The sequence below is a fragment of the Spermophilus citellus genome (assembly GCF_964194105.1).
Source record: "Spermophilus citellus genome assembly, chromosome: 2".
NCBI classification, from domain to species: Eukaryota; Metazoa; Chordata; class Mammalia; order Rodentia; family Sciuridae; genus Spermophilus; species Spermophilus citellus.
The window spans coordinates 196733824-196750346 of record NC_138183.1 but is presented as its reverse complement, the minus strand read 5'-3'; the positions used below and the strand labels follow the sequence as shown (position 1 = coordinate 196750346).

The window sequence follows — 16523 nt, the reverse complement described above, 5'->3', positions numbered from 1 at the left end:
GAGACAAAGGATTTGAATCATGAAAAGGCTATAGAGGATGCCTGCTGAAGATGGAAACAGCTGCACCCAGATCTCGCTAACTGCGCAGGATCCCAGATCTGACCTTAGAAGTAGCTCAGAAAGCAGAAAATGGCTTTCTTGCATCCATTCACTTCCTTTGTTCCTGCCCAGAGATTTGCCTCCTACACGGTAACAGCTGGATCATTGATGTAAGCAAGTTGAGTGGGCAAAATTGAGGTGCAGAAATGAGATGAACTCAATTATGAAGGGCTCAGCATCTAGTTGTTAGCCCCAGGCACAAGATTATAGAATCAAGAGTTACTTCCAAAAAACAAAGAGTTAGGTGGATAAGAAATAATCTGACCCTCTGGAAGAAAAGCTTTTCTGTAACACAAAAGGACATTTCTATGAGTAACCACAAGATATAAATAGAATCAGAACAGTCATTTATCTTGCCCAAGTCCCTTCAGAAAAAAATCTCCAAGCAGAGCAACTAGGGGTAGAAACTCATGTTAAATTTACTTCCCAATCCCACCCTACTTTTGATAATTGCTTTAGTACTAATTAGAAACAATGAAGTCTTCCCCAAACCTGATAATAGATATTCTGAATATATATTTATAAGAAGCACTTAGAAGAATTATTTTACCAGCATCTTTCTGGTCATCAGGCTAAAACAAAAGGTGATCTTTCCCAAGCAGATATCACTTGGCTTAATTATTCTAGACTTTTTTTTTTTTAATTTCCATGTCCCTTCCTCCAACCTATCCTTCTCTCTCTGGTTCCTATTTGCCCCCCACCTACCACCACTTACACTTACAAAGCACAGCTTCCAAATCCAAACACAGTCTGTCTTTAGCTTACCACAAACAGGTGGTAGGAACCAAAGTTTTTTGATCTCTCTATATATCTTTTGTCATGTAACCTTAACCCGTTAAACAGCCAATTTATTAATTCAATTTTTTCCAATAATTGGTATGTGCTCTGCAGCTTCAGAAATTTGAATTCCAGCTCCACCACTGATGGACAGTATGACTTCAGACACACTATTGAATTCTCTCTCTCTTTCCACGTTTGCAAGTTGAGATAATAATACTAACTTGCAATGTTTCTCTAAGACCTTAATGTGATCATTTTTACAGTGGTCCTGGTAAAATGCTTGGCAAATAGTAACTGATTATCAGGAATTATTTCACTCTAAGACAATTTTCTGCCTTTATTTTCATAAGTCCTGTTGTTGACTAAGATGTAGTGTGCCTGTCTCTGACAGGTAAGTTTATTCTGCCTTTTCTAAATTCACTGTGATGAATAATGTGGTGACCACTGATCATGGCTGCAGCAGAAGCCAAGAAACTTAATGTGAAAGCCAACCTCAGCTTCAAGTGAACAGTGAGTTAATAACAGAGGCTATTTAATGGCATTGGAGTGAAACACATAATGTCTCTCTATATATGTATGCATTTCTCTAACCAATTTTTTGTCTGATTTTTTTTTTCAGTGCTGGGGATTGAAACCCAGAGCCCCACAAAATTCAGGCAAGTACTCCACCACTGTGGTCCATCCCTAATCCATTTATTTATTACTTTAGATAGAGATCAGGATTCAGTACACTTTAAAGGACTATTGATTTTTATGATAGCTGCTGCTTTTTAACGCTGAATCACCATTTTTGTTTTTAAAAAGTGTAACAGCTGATTCGAGTTTGGAGTCAGAAAAATTAGCTCTTGCTTCAAACCCCATTTTGGACTTTTATATCTCTCTGCTCTTATCTATGTTTATAATTTACTTTAAGCCTCCGTTTCTTCATCTATAAAATGACACTATTGTGAGAATGCCATCATAGGAGTTTTTAAGGAGATAAAAATGTACCAAGTTACTAATATTTAACTAAATAAAAATTGAACTCTATTCATGTAAGAAAAAAAATGCTGAGCACTTGCTATTCCAGAGCATATTCTAACACAGACTTCATAGAGGCTAAGGAAGCAAAGCCTGTGCCCTCTTTGAGCTCACATTCCAGTGAGATTATCCATGAGGTGTGAGAAGATCATTGCTTTAGAAGCCAAGAAGCCTAGTTGGCTTCTGACCTCTGCCCCTGAACTAGACTCCCAAACCTTTCTTTCTTCATCTCTAGAAGAATGGGCCTACCAGCATCATTGACCTTTGCTCTGTGGACTCTCGTGGATGTGGCTTCATGATCAGGAATGTGGCCACAGAGGATGGTGCTGCATTCTCTCCTGCCACCCAGCTCCTTAGCAGTTGGATTCCTAGACTTCTGGGGAATGCCAGTTCCTAACTGAGTGGAGGATCAGGACTTGGATGATTTTATGTAGCTGTCAGGAATAGCTTCACAACAGCCATCACACATTCTCCAGTTCACTCCAGAGTTGCAAGGGGCAGCATTTATGAAAATCCTGGAGCAGGCTGGGCTTCTGTGTTGGGAAGACCAGAAAGGAGGTGAGTGAAGAGCTTGTCTTTGTCCAGGATTGGGGTGTTTATTTGACTAATGAAGTTAAACAAAACAGAAAAGAGAAAAGAACAAAGAATAGCAAAGGAACATAGCAAGATAAGGGGAAAAGAAAATTTGGGACATTAGTGAGGAAAAAGGCATATGAGGAGTTTTCAATAAAAGATCTATTCCTACTGCCAAGTATGGTTGCTCATGCCTGTAATCCCAGTGACTAGGGAGTTTGAGGCAGGAGGATTGCAAGTTTAACGTCAGCCTAGATACTTTGGTGAGATCCTGTCTCAAAATTTAAAAAAGGATGAGTATGTAGCTCAGTGGCAAAGCATCTCTGGGTTCAACCCCTAGTTCTGAAAAAAGCATATGTTTACTTATAAGAAGAAGGCAAATTTAACATGGACAATAAGAATAGGAAAAATGTTCTTACTCCTTACCATGAAGGAGCCAACAGAGCGATTACTAGCATCCAAGGAATAAGTCGTTATAGAATAAAAGCCACCCCCCCCACACACACACACACAAAGCCATGTCATTTCATGGTATAATGCAGCCACTGTTGACCCACCATGTCACAGGAGGTAAACTGAATTTTCCCCGCTCCCATCAGCCTCTCTCCTGGGTGCTTCTGTATTGAGAAGAGGATGTGAGTAACCCTTTTTCTAGGGTCAGGGGTTTTATTTGACTAATGAAGTTAAACAAAACAGAAAAAAAGTGAAAAGATCAAAGAAGAGCAAAGGAACAAAGCAAGATAAGGGAAAGAAAAGATAAAAGAAAATTTGGGACATTGGTGAGACAGTGACTAAGTCTAATAAAAATTTAAAGCTGAGCAAGATGGCACACACCTATAGTCTCACCTACACACACACAGGAAGTTGAAGCTAAAGAATCCCTTGATCCCATGAGCTCAAAACCAGCCTGGGAAACCTAATGAGATGCCAACTAAAAAAAAACAAACAAACAAACAAACAAACCTCTAGAAAGCAAGGGAGCCTGGCAAGGGAGGTTGATACAGTGGTCAGAACATTCAACTCACTCAGTTTAGCTCTTAAAAGTTGCACAACATTAGGAAGTCCCTTGAAAATTCCACATCTTTCTTATTGAAACTACAAGACAACAAAATATTTCCTTCAAACAGATGATGAGAGGAAATCAGAGATAAGAGTGAAACAACCTCTTAGAACAGCTGGACAGTTCCAGGTCTATTTGATTCTGATTTCAGTCTCTCTCTCTCTCTCTCTCTCTCTCTCTCTCTCTCTCTCTCTCTCTCTCTCTCCTCACATTCATTCAATTTCTTCAAGGTGCAATCAACAGCATTTGCACAATTCAGGTCAGGGTTTTGGAAGAAATTGACCTCACCCCTTCTCTCCACATACAATGACACTGGGACCCGTGGGAAACAGCAGCAGCATGACGTCTTCCTTCCTGCTGAGTGGCATTCCTGGGCTGGAGCATGTGCACATCTGGATCTCCATCCCACTATGCCTCATGTACCTGGTCTCCATCCTGGGCAACTGCACAATTCTTTTCATCATTAAAACAGAGCCCTCCCTCCATGAGCCTATGTACCTCTTCTTGTCCATGCTGGCTCTGACTGACCTAGGGCTGTCCCTTTGCACCCTCCCAACAGTGCTGGGTATTTTTTGGGTTGGGGCACGAGATATTGGCCACAATGCCTGTTTTGCCCAGCTCTTTTTCATTCACTGCTTGTCCTTCCTGGAGTCCTCTGTGCTACTGTCTATGGCTTTTGACCGTTTTGTGGCCATTTGCCGCCCCCTGCACTATGCTTCCATTCTCACCAACACAGTCATTGGCAGAATTGGCCTTGCATCTCTGGGCCGGAGTGTATCCCTCATTTTCCCCTTGCCTTTTATGCTCAAAAGATTCCCCTACTGTGGCTCTCCAGTCCTCTCACATTCCTATTGCCTCCACCAAGAGGTGATGAAATTGGCCTGTGCAGACATTAAGGCCAATAGTATCTATGGCATGTTTGTCATTGTCTCCACAGTAGGTGTAGACTCACTGCTGATCCTCTTCTCCTATGCTCTGATCCTGCGAACTGTGTTATCCATTGCCTCCAGGGCTGAGAGGCTCAAAGCTCTTAACACATGTGTTTCCCACATCTGTGCTGTGCTCCTCTTCTACACTCCCATGATTGGCTTGTCTGTCATCCATCGCTTTGGAAAGAAGGCACCCCATCTGGTCCAGGTGGTTATGGGCTTTGTGTATCTTTTGTTCCCCCCTGTGATGAACCCCATTGTTTACAGTGTGAAGACCAAACAGATTCGTGATCGGGTGACCCATGCTCTTTGTTACTAATTATGTCAAGTCTTGGAGGCACCATCTCCTTTATGCATCCTTCCTCTTCTATCTTTATAATATCTCACATGCATAAAATAGAGGAAACTTACTTATTTACACAACAGACAAACAAGAATGTGCAAACCATAGCTTTCACACAGTTCTCACTCTGTTCAGGTGAATGTGGAGGGAGACAGTAGAATATGATACTGGTAAGTTGTAATTTTCCATGCCCTCCACCACAAGGACCTCCTCCTGTCTACCATGAAAAAGCTATTTCTGTATGATGAATGTGTGAACCTTGAATATGATGCTGTGGCAGAGTTAAGATTAGCTCCAGGCAGCAAATATATAATAACATAGATTATGTGTGAGTCCAGAGTGGTTTCTATATTACTCAGCCACAAAGAAGAATTAAATTATGGCATTTGCTGATAAATGGATGGAACTGGAGTCTATTATGCTAAGTGAAATAAGCCAATCCCCACAAACCAAAGGGCAAATGTTCTCTCTAATATGTTGATGCAGACTGTTCACAACAGGGGGATGGGTGTTTGCTGGATTAGAAAGGGTGGAGTGCAAGGAAGACAGTACAATTAATCTGACATAACTTTCCTATGTTCATATATTAATACATGATCAGTGTAACCCCACATCGTGTACAACCACAAAAATGGGAAGTTATACTCCATATATAAATGATCTCAAAATACATTCTTTTTTTTCCCAGTGAATTTAAATATTTATCATATAATTTTATATCAAAGTCTTAATGAGCACTCACGGCATCACTTCTGGAAACAATAAAAAATGCTATATTTTGGAATGCTATTTCTAGTTGGATTTTCATCACACGGCATCATTTAAATAAAAGCTGATTTCATGAAAAATAATGACACATTCCTTTCTGAACTTAAAATTTCAAACATCTATGATCAAGAAGCAAAATACAGCCTGCAGTCAGATATTTTAGCCTTCGCTGTCTACGGCCATACCACCCTGAACGCGCCTGATCTCAAAATACATTCTACTATCTATGTGTCTATATACTTCAAACTTCAGAAAAAATATGAAACCATTGAAGCATATGCACTTGTAATTTCTGACGTGCTCTTGTAGTTCCTATATCCACACATTAGTTATGTTCTCTTACATCTTATAGTGAATTCATATTATTTTGATATACTAGAAAGTTCAATAAATAAAGTCTGGCTGAGAAAGTCCTAATTTCTGTGTGACTTTGGAAAATTGTTACCTTTCTGAACTCTATGTATGTATAATATGCCAAAATATACTTTACTCTCATGTATGTCCAAAAAGAACAAATTTTTAAAACTGAATTCAATTTTCTATTCAAATGATTCTAAAAATGTCTATGTCACAAGGATGCCTACTTAAATTAAACATATGATGTAGTTCCATAGTAGAAGGCTTGCCTCGCATGTGTGAGACCCTGAGTACAAACCCCAGCACAGAAAAAAAAAAAGAAGAAAGAAAGAAAGAAAGAAAGAGAGAGAGAAAGACAGAGAGAGAGAGAGAGAGAAAGAAAGAAAGAAAGAAAGAAAGAAAGAAAGAAAGAAAGAAAGAAAGAAAGAAAGAAAGAAAAAGAGAATTGACAATAATTCCAGCAGGCTATGAGGCTGTAGCTAAGCATGAAATAGAACGTGGAACAAGTCTCACACTTACTTTCATACAATGAACTTCTACAAAAATTACAGGGAATAAATTGGCAAACAAGATACATCTCTCATCCTGAAGGAATTCATGTTCTGGTGAAGCAATCTGGAATATTTTATCATTCTGGGTGATATACAAATTGAGTCTTGAAGGTGAGCTTGGTATTATCCAGGTAAAGTTGAGGAAAATTACTATTCTAAGCAAAGAAAGTATTTTGTAAAGAAGCCAAAAGATGACAGGGAGTAGTAATTGTTGAGAAACTATTAACAATTCTTGTAAAGAACTGCTCAAGGTTGGAGTTGTAGCTCCGTGGTATGGTACTCTCACAGCACAGCAAGCATGATGCCCTCCGTTTGATCCCCAGCCTGCATAAAACAAAACACAAAATATGCAAGAACCACTCAGACTTGAGTTCTCTTGAGACTGAGAGGAGGAGGTATCTTGAGGTGCAGCCAGGAATACACAGGAATCAGAACTTGCAATGACTGTGTATTTAGTCATTCACTCAGCTAATATCTATTGAGTACCTACTTTAATATACCAGCAATATTTTTGGTTTGGGGAATAGAGCAATAAAACAGAACCAACAAAAACATTGCCCTCAGGAGTCTTGGAGTTTAATAAGGTTAAACAGGCAATAAACATGAGAAAATTTTAAAAGGGTGAAAAGTGCTATGAAGAAAAATTAACATAGAAAAGGAGAGTAAGCGCTGTCAAGGGTAGCTTCACTGAGGTGATAATTCAAGGATATGAGGATGCAGCACAATCATATCTTGGAGGGGAAAGGATTCCAGCAGAGAGAAGGGCATGTGCAAGATGTAGAGCAGGAACATATTTTGTGCTTAGGTATGTTGGGAGCACCACTGCATCTGCCACTGTGGTGTGGAGAACATAGAGAGTAAGGAGGAAAGAAAGGTAGTGCTGACCATATCACCCAATTCATTGATAGGTCTGGAATTTCAGTTCAGAATTAGATGGGAAGTCATTGGGGAATTGTGAGCAGGAATGTAACTTGACATGGTTTCTGTTTTACAGGAGCATCTTCAGGAGACATGAGAAGCAGCAGGGGGGGGATGGAAAAAAACTAGATCATTGTAATCTAAGTAAGAGAGGACACTGGTTTGGAGCAGGGGGTGGTCATGGAAGTAGAGGGAAAAGATATACGAAATTTATAATGAATAAATAACAGGATTTATTAAAGGGTTGAATGAAAGATGTTAGGAACTTACTCATTACTATGAAGGCAAATGTGATCTATTAAGCCATGTGCAGGAATTATTATTGCACCTGGGTTGAAGAGGAGAGGAAAGGGAAGAGAAGAAAAAAGAAAGATGAGAGAGAATAAGACTGGAGAGTGGAGGAACAATTAGAAGAGATCATATTATGAGAAAAGGGAGCAACAGAGGTGAAGTTGACAAATTGGAAAATATTCACAAGGTAAAGTTGACAGGATGTTTTCAGTATTGGATATAGATGTCATGAGAATGGATAAGCCTAAAAATCTAACTTTGTGTGATGAAACAGGGAATGGACATTTTAAGGGAGGAGAGATGATAATTTTGTTAGGGGAATATAAACAGAAAAGTTATCTCATGGGATTTATGGCTCATACTAAGCTTATTAAATTTGAGGATCTGAAGTCAACAATTATCTCTCAAACTTCTGCACTCTTCTTTGAATTTAGTGGAATTAATTCCTATGCACCACACTATAATTTCACAGTGTGCTCAAGAACAAAGACCTGCACAATTGGAAAGACAATAATTCTCAGTTGTCTGGTATAAATGGGATGACATTCTCAGCTCATGGCATCACATGCAATCATACCTTATGTAAAGTCAGACACACTGTCAAGTTGCTGTGCTTCACATCCTGCTTGTATCAGAAGCACCATCCGATGTGAATCGCAATATGTATACGGGGTAAAAATGGGAGTTCATAATCCGCTTGAATCAAATGTATGAAATATGATATGTCAAGAGCTTTGTAATGTTTTGAACAACTAATAATAAAAAATTTAAAAAAAAATCATACTTTAATAATAAAAAAAAGAATCACCATCAGGACATCAACCCAACCCATCAGCTCCCACAACCTGACCTGCCATTGAGCTGGACTCCATTGTATATTTCTGTGGGGAGGGGAATTCTCTTCGAGGTAGAGACCATATTTTTTTGTGTTCTTGCATCATTGTAATTGATCCTCTGTCATTTCCAGGATAAACTTTGTATTTATTTAACAAATATATGCTTCAGTGTTTTATGGGGATCCTGGGTGGTCTCTGAGACACTTTCTGGAAATTTCTAAGGTCATAACTACTTTCACAATAGTATTAAGATGGCATTTGATTTTATATGTGTTTTATAATTTCCATTTGCATTTTCTCACAAGCATACAGTGAAATTTTCCAAAGGTTAAAAAAAATTAGAAATCTCAAAAGATTGATTTAGAAGCAGATATAACAACTCTCTTATTTTAACCATGACATCAATGAGATTTGCAAAAAAAAATGTTAAAAAGTATAAAAAATCATGAAAATTTAAAAAATGCAAAAAGATAAAACTAAATTCTGACTAGACTGTGGAGAAAATGGAGGCCTTATATACTGTTGGTAGGAATGTAAATTAGTACATTCACTATAGAAAAAAAGTACAGAGGTTCTTCAGAAAATTAAAAATAGAACTATCATATAATCCAGCCATACCACTTCTGGGTCTAAATCCAGAGGAAATAAGTCAGTATTCAAAAGAAATACCTGAACACTCAGGTCTATTGTAGCACTATTCACAATAACTAAGATATATAAGTAAATTAAAAGGAGAAAAACAGTAAACACACTCAATAAAGTATTATTCAGCTATAAAGAAGAACAAAATCCTGTCTGCATGAAAAATGAATAAAACTGGAAGTCATCATGTTAAACGAGATAGGTCAGACACAGATAAACAAGTATCTTATTCCCTCTCTCACATATGTGGAAACTAAAAGAATAAAGATGACCTGAAAGTAGAAGAGGATACTAGAGGCTGGGAAGCATGATGGGAGAGAGAGCAACAGGGGTACAGGAAGGTAATTAGATATGATTGATTCATGATATTTGCATGTATGGAAATATCAGGGTGAATACCACTAGTTTGTACATTTAGTAGGTGTCAATAATTATAATTTAAAATGGAAAAATATTAGGATTCATCTTACATGAAAATATAAAATAAACTTTAAATGCTCTATATAAATGATTATTCTACATGTTGATTGATGTGTTGAACACTAATTGTCTATTTTCTTCTTACAGTCATTGTTATTTTTATTCATTTTGTCATGAATTTACATTCACTGTTTCCTCATATGTGTATTGAAACATGGAACATGTAAGACCTCATTGAATCTGCATACACTACCAACTGGGGGGAGAAAAACTGAGGCTGAATCAAAACCATAGCAAAACCAGAAAATGGAATGAGTTCAAAAGACTAAATGAGCACACTTAAACTAAGAAAAGAAAGGAAATGAATATTTACTTAGTATTTTGTTGTGACCAGTAATCATATGTGAAATATTGTTTCTCTGGGTGGTGTCCCTTGTACATTTAATAAGTTGGAGCTAAACTTCTTCAAACTCAAAAATTATGCTACTTATGCTAATATCTAATGTATTTATTGTTGTTATTTAATGTATATATCTATTTAATGTTAGTTTCAATTTCTAAGATTATAAAAATTAACATATATAATGTAGTACTTGACAAATAAATGTGAGAAAGAGAAGTTGAGGCAATGTATTCGTGATAGGCAGAAAAATGCACCCTCCTACAAAGAGGTCCTAACCCCTGAAACTTGTGAATATACTTCCTCACATAGCAAAAGATAACTTTGCAGATATGACCTAGGTTTAAGACATTGAGAGAGAGAGATTATCCTGGATTATCTTGGTGAACCCCATTTAATTATGTGAATCCTTAAAAGCAGAGCCTCTTTCCCAGAAATGGTCAGAAGGAAATGTGACAGAAGGCAAACAGCACAGGGGGACGTAACATTGGTAACACTGCTGACTTTGAAGGTGGAAGCAGGGATCAATGAGAGGAGAAATGTAGGTGACATCGAGAAGTTTCCATATCTACACCCAAGTACTGTCACCTTGTAAAAGGAGCCAATGTAATGCTTACAGTCCTCACAGAAAGGCAGCATGCCTGGCTCCTGTTTCAAGCTCTCTGCAGTATGTCAGTCTTTAAATGTTCAGTTATCTTGGCCAAATTCTCAATAAAAAATTTGAATTCATCATTCAAGCTAAGCCTCTCGTTTCTAAAAAGTTTTCCTTTTTCGTCCATAGCAATACTGTTTCCTCAATGCCTCACACAGATTGTCATGACAATGAACTCCTTGCCCTCCTTCCAGTTGAATTTTTAGTTGTTTACTCAAACTTTTGACTTTTTCTTAGACTATTTCTATACATGAGAACACGTTCAAAATATAAATTTTGGTGAAGAATATCTTGGTACAAAATTCAGCATACTGTATGAATCTGGTTTTACAAAACACGTAAGAGGAGAAGGACTACATTACCCAAATAGGTTAAATAGCAAACTTACAGAATTTAAAATTATTTCTAGTCATTTAGTGGAATTTGTGAATAACCTACAAACTATGTTTGTTTCATAAATGCCTTCCTTCTCTCTCTGCCCATCCCATAGTCATCTCTTCATAGGATTATTGCACCCTCTCTTGTTGAGTGGCTTCTTAATTTCTCTCAAGTTCAATCCATCTTGCTCATGGTTCAAATATACTGTTCTTTAAATTCATCATGTTAGGTGTTTGTTTAGAGACTCAATCAGCTGTTCAATAGCTCCTGAATTTTAACTTTTCCTCGGAAAGTCAAGGGTCAAATGATTTCTCTCATATGCAAAAGCTAGAGAGAAATAAGGAATCAAAATAGAGGAGAACTTACAAAAATTGGGAGAACATTGAAGTAGAGTAAGAGGCGGAGGAAGAGATGAGAAAGAAGCAGAACTACAGAATTAGAGTGACCAAATCATGGGATGTGCATGTACAAATATGTCACAATGAATTTCACTTTTATGTAAAAGTATAAAGCACTAATTAAAAAAATAAATAAATTGAAGAAAGACCAAGAGAGTAGAGGAAGAGGATTAGGGAGAGTGAGGAAAGAGGGTAAGGAGAAGTATTGGGGATTGAAATGGACCAAATTACTTTATATATATTTATGAAAATGTCAAAATGAGCCTCATTATTTTGTGTAACTATAATACACTAGCAAATATATTTTTATAAATTGCACTATTTTTTGCTCATTTCTCAAACTTGCTAAAGAGAGAGAGAGAAGCACAACAGACACACGTTGAAAGAGTCACTTCAGACTTGTGAATAAATAATTTCAGATCTGAAATTAAGATCACCACCCATTTCTGATTGAAATTACAGGGCTGGAGCCTGCTCAAGTGTGGAACTCTGTACCCATTGGCCTCATGTACCTGGTGGCCAGCTTGGGCAAATGCACTGTCCTCTTCATCTTTTTTTTTTAATTGTAGATGGACACAATATCTTCATTTTATTTATTTATTTTTATGTAGTACCAAGGATTAAACCCAGTCTTACATGTGCTAGGCAAATGCTCTACCACTGAGCTACAACCTGAGCCCTGCTCCATTCTCTTTGTATCAGGACTGAGCCCTCGCTCCATATACTCATATACTATTTCCTTTCCATGTAGGCTGTCTCTGAGGGGGATCTATCCACCTCCTTCCTCCCTACTATGCTGCAAATCTCTGTTCAATGTCACTGCAATCTCCCCAGTTGTCTGTTGTTTTTCAAAAATCTTTCTCCATGGATTCACTGACAGGAACTGACTGATCATATCTTTTGGCTACATACCACAATCCTTTGAGATACAGAATGTCCTTACTAGTGCCAGAGTTGCCCAAATGGGTAAGCTGTTTCTCATTAAAAACATGCTCTTAGTGCTGTTTGACATACTGTAGGCAACATACTATAGGAAAAGCCTACTTTCTCACTCTTATAGTCTCTGTCAGGATATTGTGAAGCAAGCTCTTGCTTGGACAACACACTCAACTTTTTTCTCTGGTTTCCTCATTGCCCAATGTCAAAGAAGGTGTTATTGCTGTGTCCTATGTGTTTATCCTGAAGATGATGATAGGAATTGGATCCCATAGGGAGTTGCTCAAGGACCTCGACACCTGTGTCTCCCACATCTGTGCCTTGCTCATGTTCCATGTGCCCTCCATAACTTTAGCATCCATGCATCACTTTGGCCAGCACAAGTCCCCACTTGCCATGATCCTTGTTGCTGTCATTTTCTTACTAGTGCTACCTCTGATGAACCCCTTTGCATGTTGAGTGAAGACAGAGCAAATTTATGAAAGAGTTCTGAAAAAACTGGGAATAAAGTGAAAATATGGCAGGGGGTAGTAGGGCAAGATCAACCAGGATAGGGAAGAAAATGATATCTTAAAAAGAGTTGTATTATCAATGATTCATCATTATCTTTAAAATCATCTTTATAATCTTTATAATCAGTATAACCTATACAATGGTCATTATACTGACCAAATATAGCTAGTTACTATATGAACATAGGTCATACATGGGCATTGATAGGGATATAGGGACAGTTATACAATAGCATGAATAATAATTGTGAATCAATACAATGATATTTTAATTACATTGCTGATAGCACAAGGATAAGTACATGTGCCAGTAAATCTTGTCCCCTGCAGATAATGAATATCAGACAAGTCAGAGGTTAAAGGATGCTACCCCAATCTGGTTGCAGATTTTCTTTCAGGTGGCTCTTAGGCATGTTATATTCATTGAGGGAAATTTAGCTATTTTGTAGGAATTCTTGATTTCCCATGTAAGTGAAGTCACTGTTGTGAGGTGGAACAATGTCCTCCTTCTCCTCCTTCTTTAACAATAAAATAGGGTCAACCAGTAATTTTTTTACCTCAAAGTTTTCATAGCCCTGTATTATGAGATTAAACTCTCTCACAGCATTCTTTAAGGTAAAACAAAAAAAATTCTTTTTTCCCCACATAATTCCAGAGTTCCAATAAGTAATAACTATTATAAGTAGATAGATGATTGTACTTTTAGTAAGGAGCAGGAAAGAAAAAAAAACATATATGGTAGTTTTAAAAGAACTGAGTTATTAACTGCTCTAAAATAAACTTTATAAAGTATGGTTCTTGTGATTATTTAAGTATTTGGTATTTAAAACTATGATATAGCCAATTAACTAAGTAAGCTAGAAATAATTTCAGAATTATTTTATATTTATGTAATATAAATAATGTATATTTATATAACATAAAATCTTATACATGCATGTATGATTTTATATTTTAAAAAGATAACAACCAACTATAGATGATTGGGTTCCTCAAATTATTTTCTGTAAAATCATTTGCTTCTTGTGTATTTCTTGTTTGTGTCTACTTAATAACAGGTAAAGATATAAAAATAATCTCAGCAATTTAATGAGGTCCTCAACAACTTAGTGAGAACCTGTCTCAAAATTTAAAAAAAATAAAGAAAATAGGCTGGGGATGTAGCTCAGTGATAGACCAACCCTGAGTTGTATCCCTAGTACTATATGCATATGTGTGTGTGTGTGTGTGTGTGTGTATATGTGTGTGTGTGTGTGTATGCACACGTATGTATTTAGAATAAGTCAATCCTTAACACTTTTTATATGAATTGGGGAAAAAATTAATATATTTTAATGTTTTATTGTCTAAACAGAACTCACATATGATATTATTTCTCTTTCAAAGAACCATTTTCAAGAAGTTTTTCTCTGATGGCTAAATATTCATATTTATTTTTTGTCTCCAGGTGAGTTTAGATAAGGTTTTATTGTTGGGTAGCTGACCCTGACTGATTCCCTAATCAGGGAAGAAAGGGTGAATCTTGCCTCTCCCCAGGTTGTTACTCAGTTCTTTCTCAGGGACCCACACATTCACCAATTCTGTCATAATCATTAGTTCATATATCTGTCTCTCTTACTTGTATTTTGTTTCCACACAAAAATGGCATAATGAATATCTTGGTGTAGTTCCAGTACTTTTATAGTACATATGGAATGGCATCTGGCTGGAAGTCTTATGCAACTTTTCCTCCAACTTGTTTTGAGAAACAATCTTAACAATCAAAGAGCCTTTGATGATTATGAAAATATTACAAGTACTATGAACATCTGAAGTGATAGAAAATGTAGCCTGCTTGGGCTCAAACAAACAAACAAACAAAAAGAATCAGTCGGTAGAAACAAAGAATAAATCTAATAGAATCATGCTGTGTGTGTGTGTATGTGTGTGTGTGTGTATTTCACAGGGTATTCCACCATTGTGTATTTATAAAAAGCAGCCATCAAAAATAAATACATAGACACATAAAAGGAAGATCACTAAAGCAGAGGAAGGAGAATGGGAGACAGGATGGGAGGAAAAAGGGGAGACAGGGACTAAGATGGAGTAAATCAAATTCCAGACATGTATGACTTTCTCAGAATAAGCTCAACCATTATGTATCATTAAAACCCTCTAATAAAAATAAATCAGTGAGTAACTGAATTTTATGTCCTGAAGCTGCCCTAAAAAAATGTTCTGTTAAACCCCCCAACACACATACATTTTCATGAGTGAAATGAAAAACACTGTTTATACTCCTTTTAGTGTTTGCCCCAAACTCAGAAGTTCAAATCTGTGCCAGACAGGAATTTCTTAAGTGACAACATGTCAATTAATCTTGTTTCTGCATCTGAAGACTGAACAGGTCCATGTTCTGGTTCTCTGCATTCTTATATAGGTTTCATACATTTCCAGTTCAGCTTACAGTAACATTTCTTTGGAAATTTACTACAACAATTCTAAAAATTGAGTAACAAGAGAGACTATAGAATATAAGATAAAAACAGAAACTAGGCTAAAGCTCAATATGATGGTGACATTTATTACACAGGGTAAGATTGTGTGGTTCACTCACCAACTTAATAGGCAGAGGAAGGAAAGAGAATCAAGGCATTATAACACACCATATAAGACCTGACAACATATAATAAAGCAATATCAGAAAATAATGCAATATAGATTGATTGGTCAAATAACACTAGTAGGAAAAAATGACAGCCTAAAGTTTCCTAAGTGTGGGCATGACATGGTGTCACACACAAAGATAAATTAAAATAAATTAAGAGCTGAGGTGACTTTAAAATTTATTTAAATACAAGTAAAACTATCATCTCTGGATGGGAATTTTTTCTAAGAAAACAAGAATGGAAAAATGAAAAGGAAAAACATGTTTTTGTTAACAAGTGATTAGTTGTATGGATAATATTTAAATAGTAAATTAGAAATAATAGGATATACCCAGGGTTTACCAGGTGTCAACCTATTGGCCTATATGTTTACCTCTATCAGCAACATTAACTTTGCAAGAGCACAGGGTGATAGGTTTATTGATTACTCCTATTCTGTAGATTAGGAAGTTAAAACTTAAAAAATCAACAACTTTTCCAAGGAAATAAAGGTCAAATGTGTTCAGAGATTGAATGCTAATGCAGATAGTATGATTCTTAAACCTATAATTTCAGTTACTACACTAAATTTAGTTACTTTGTTTCCTTCTAAGTTTAACAGTTCATATTACTAGTACTCTAAGAACATAATCAGTGGTATGATCAAATATATATTTATTAGGATATATGTCAAGAGTAACTGAAATGTTAAATAATAGGACTTCATAACCTTAACCATGATATAAATATTATATGCTGTCATTCACCCATGCAAGACAACACTAACAACTAAGTGGTATATATTAGGCAGTGTATCAGGTCTTAAGGATCAAATGAAGCATAAGACATAGGCCTGCTATGAAGCAGCTCACAGTTTGGTAGTGGGGAGAACAAGTAAACAAATATTAATACTCACTGACTAAGATCTGGTAAACTTAAATACACATAAAAGAACAACAAATTGCCTATTCTGGTAGAGACTCAAAGAAAAGATAATACAAAGTACTATGACTTAACAGAGAATAATATCATA

General features: G+C 36.6%; 1 protein-coding gene across 1 annotated transcript; it reads left to right on the top strand.

The window, feature by feature from the left end:
• Positions 1–3838: 3838 nt before the first annotated feature.
• LOC308642106 (olfactory receptor 51G2) lies at positions 3839–4780 on the top strand (the record flags this gene model as incomplete). The annotated part of the gene is made up of 1 exon (XM_081280705.1): positions 3839–4780. One exon carries the CDS (start codon positions 3839–3841, stop codon positions 4778–4780), a length of 942 nt encoding a protein of 313 aa, XP_081136831.1.
• Positions 4781–16523: the final 11743 nt, after the last annotated feature.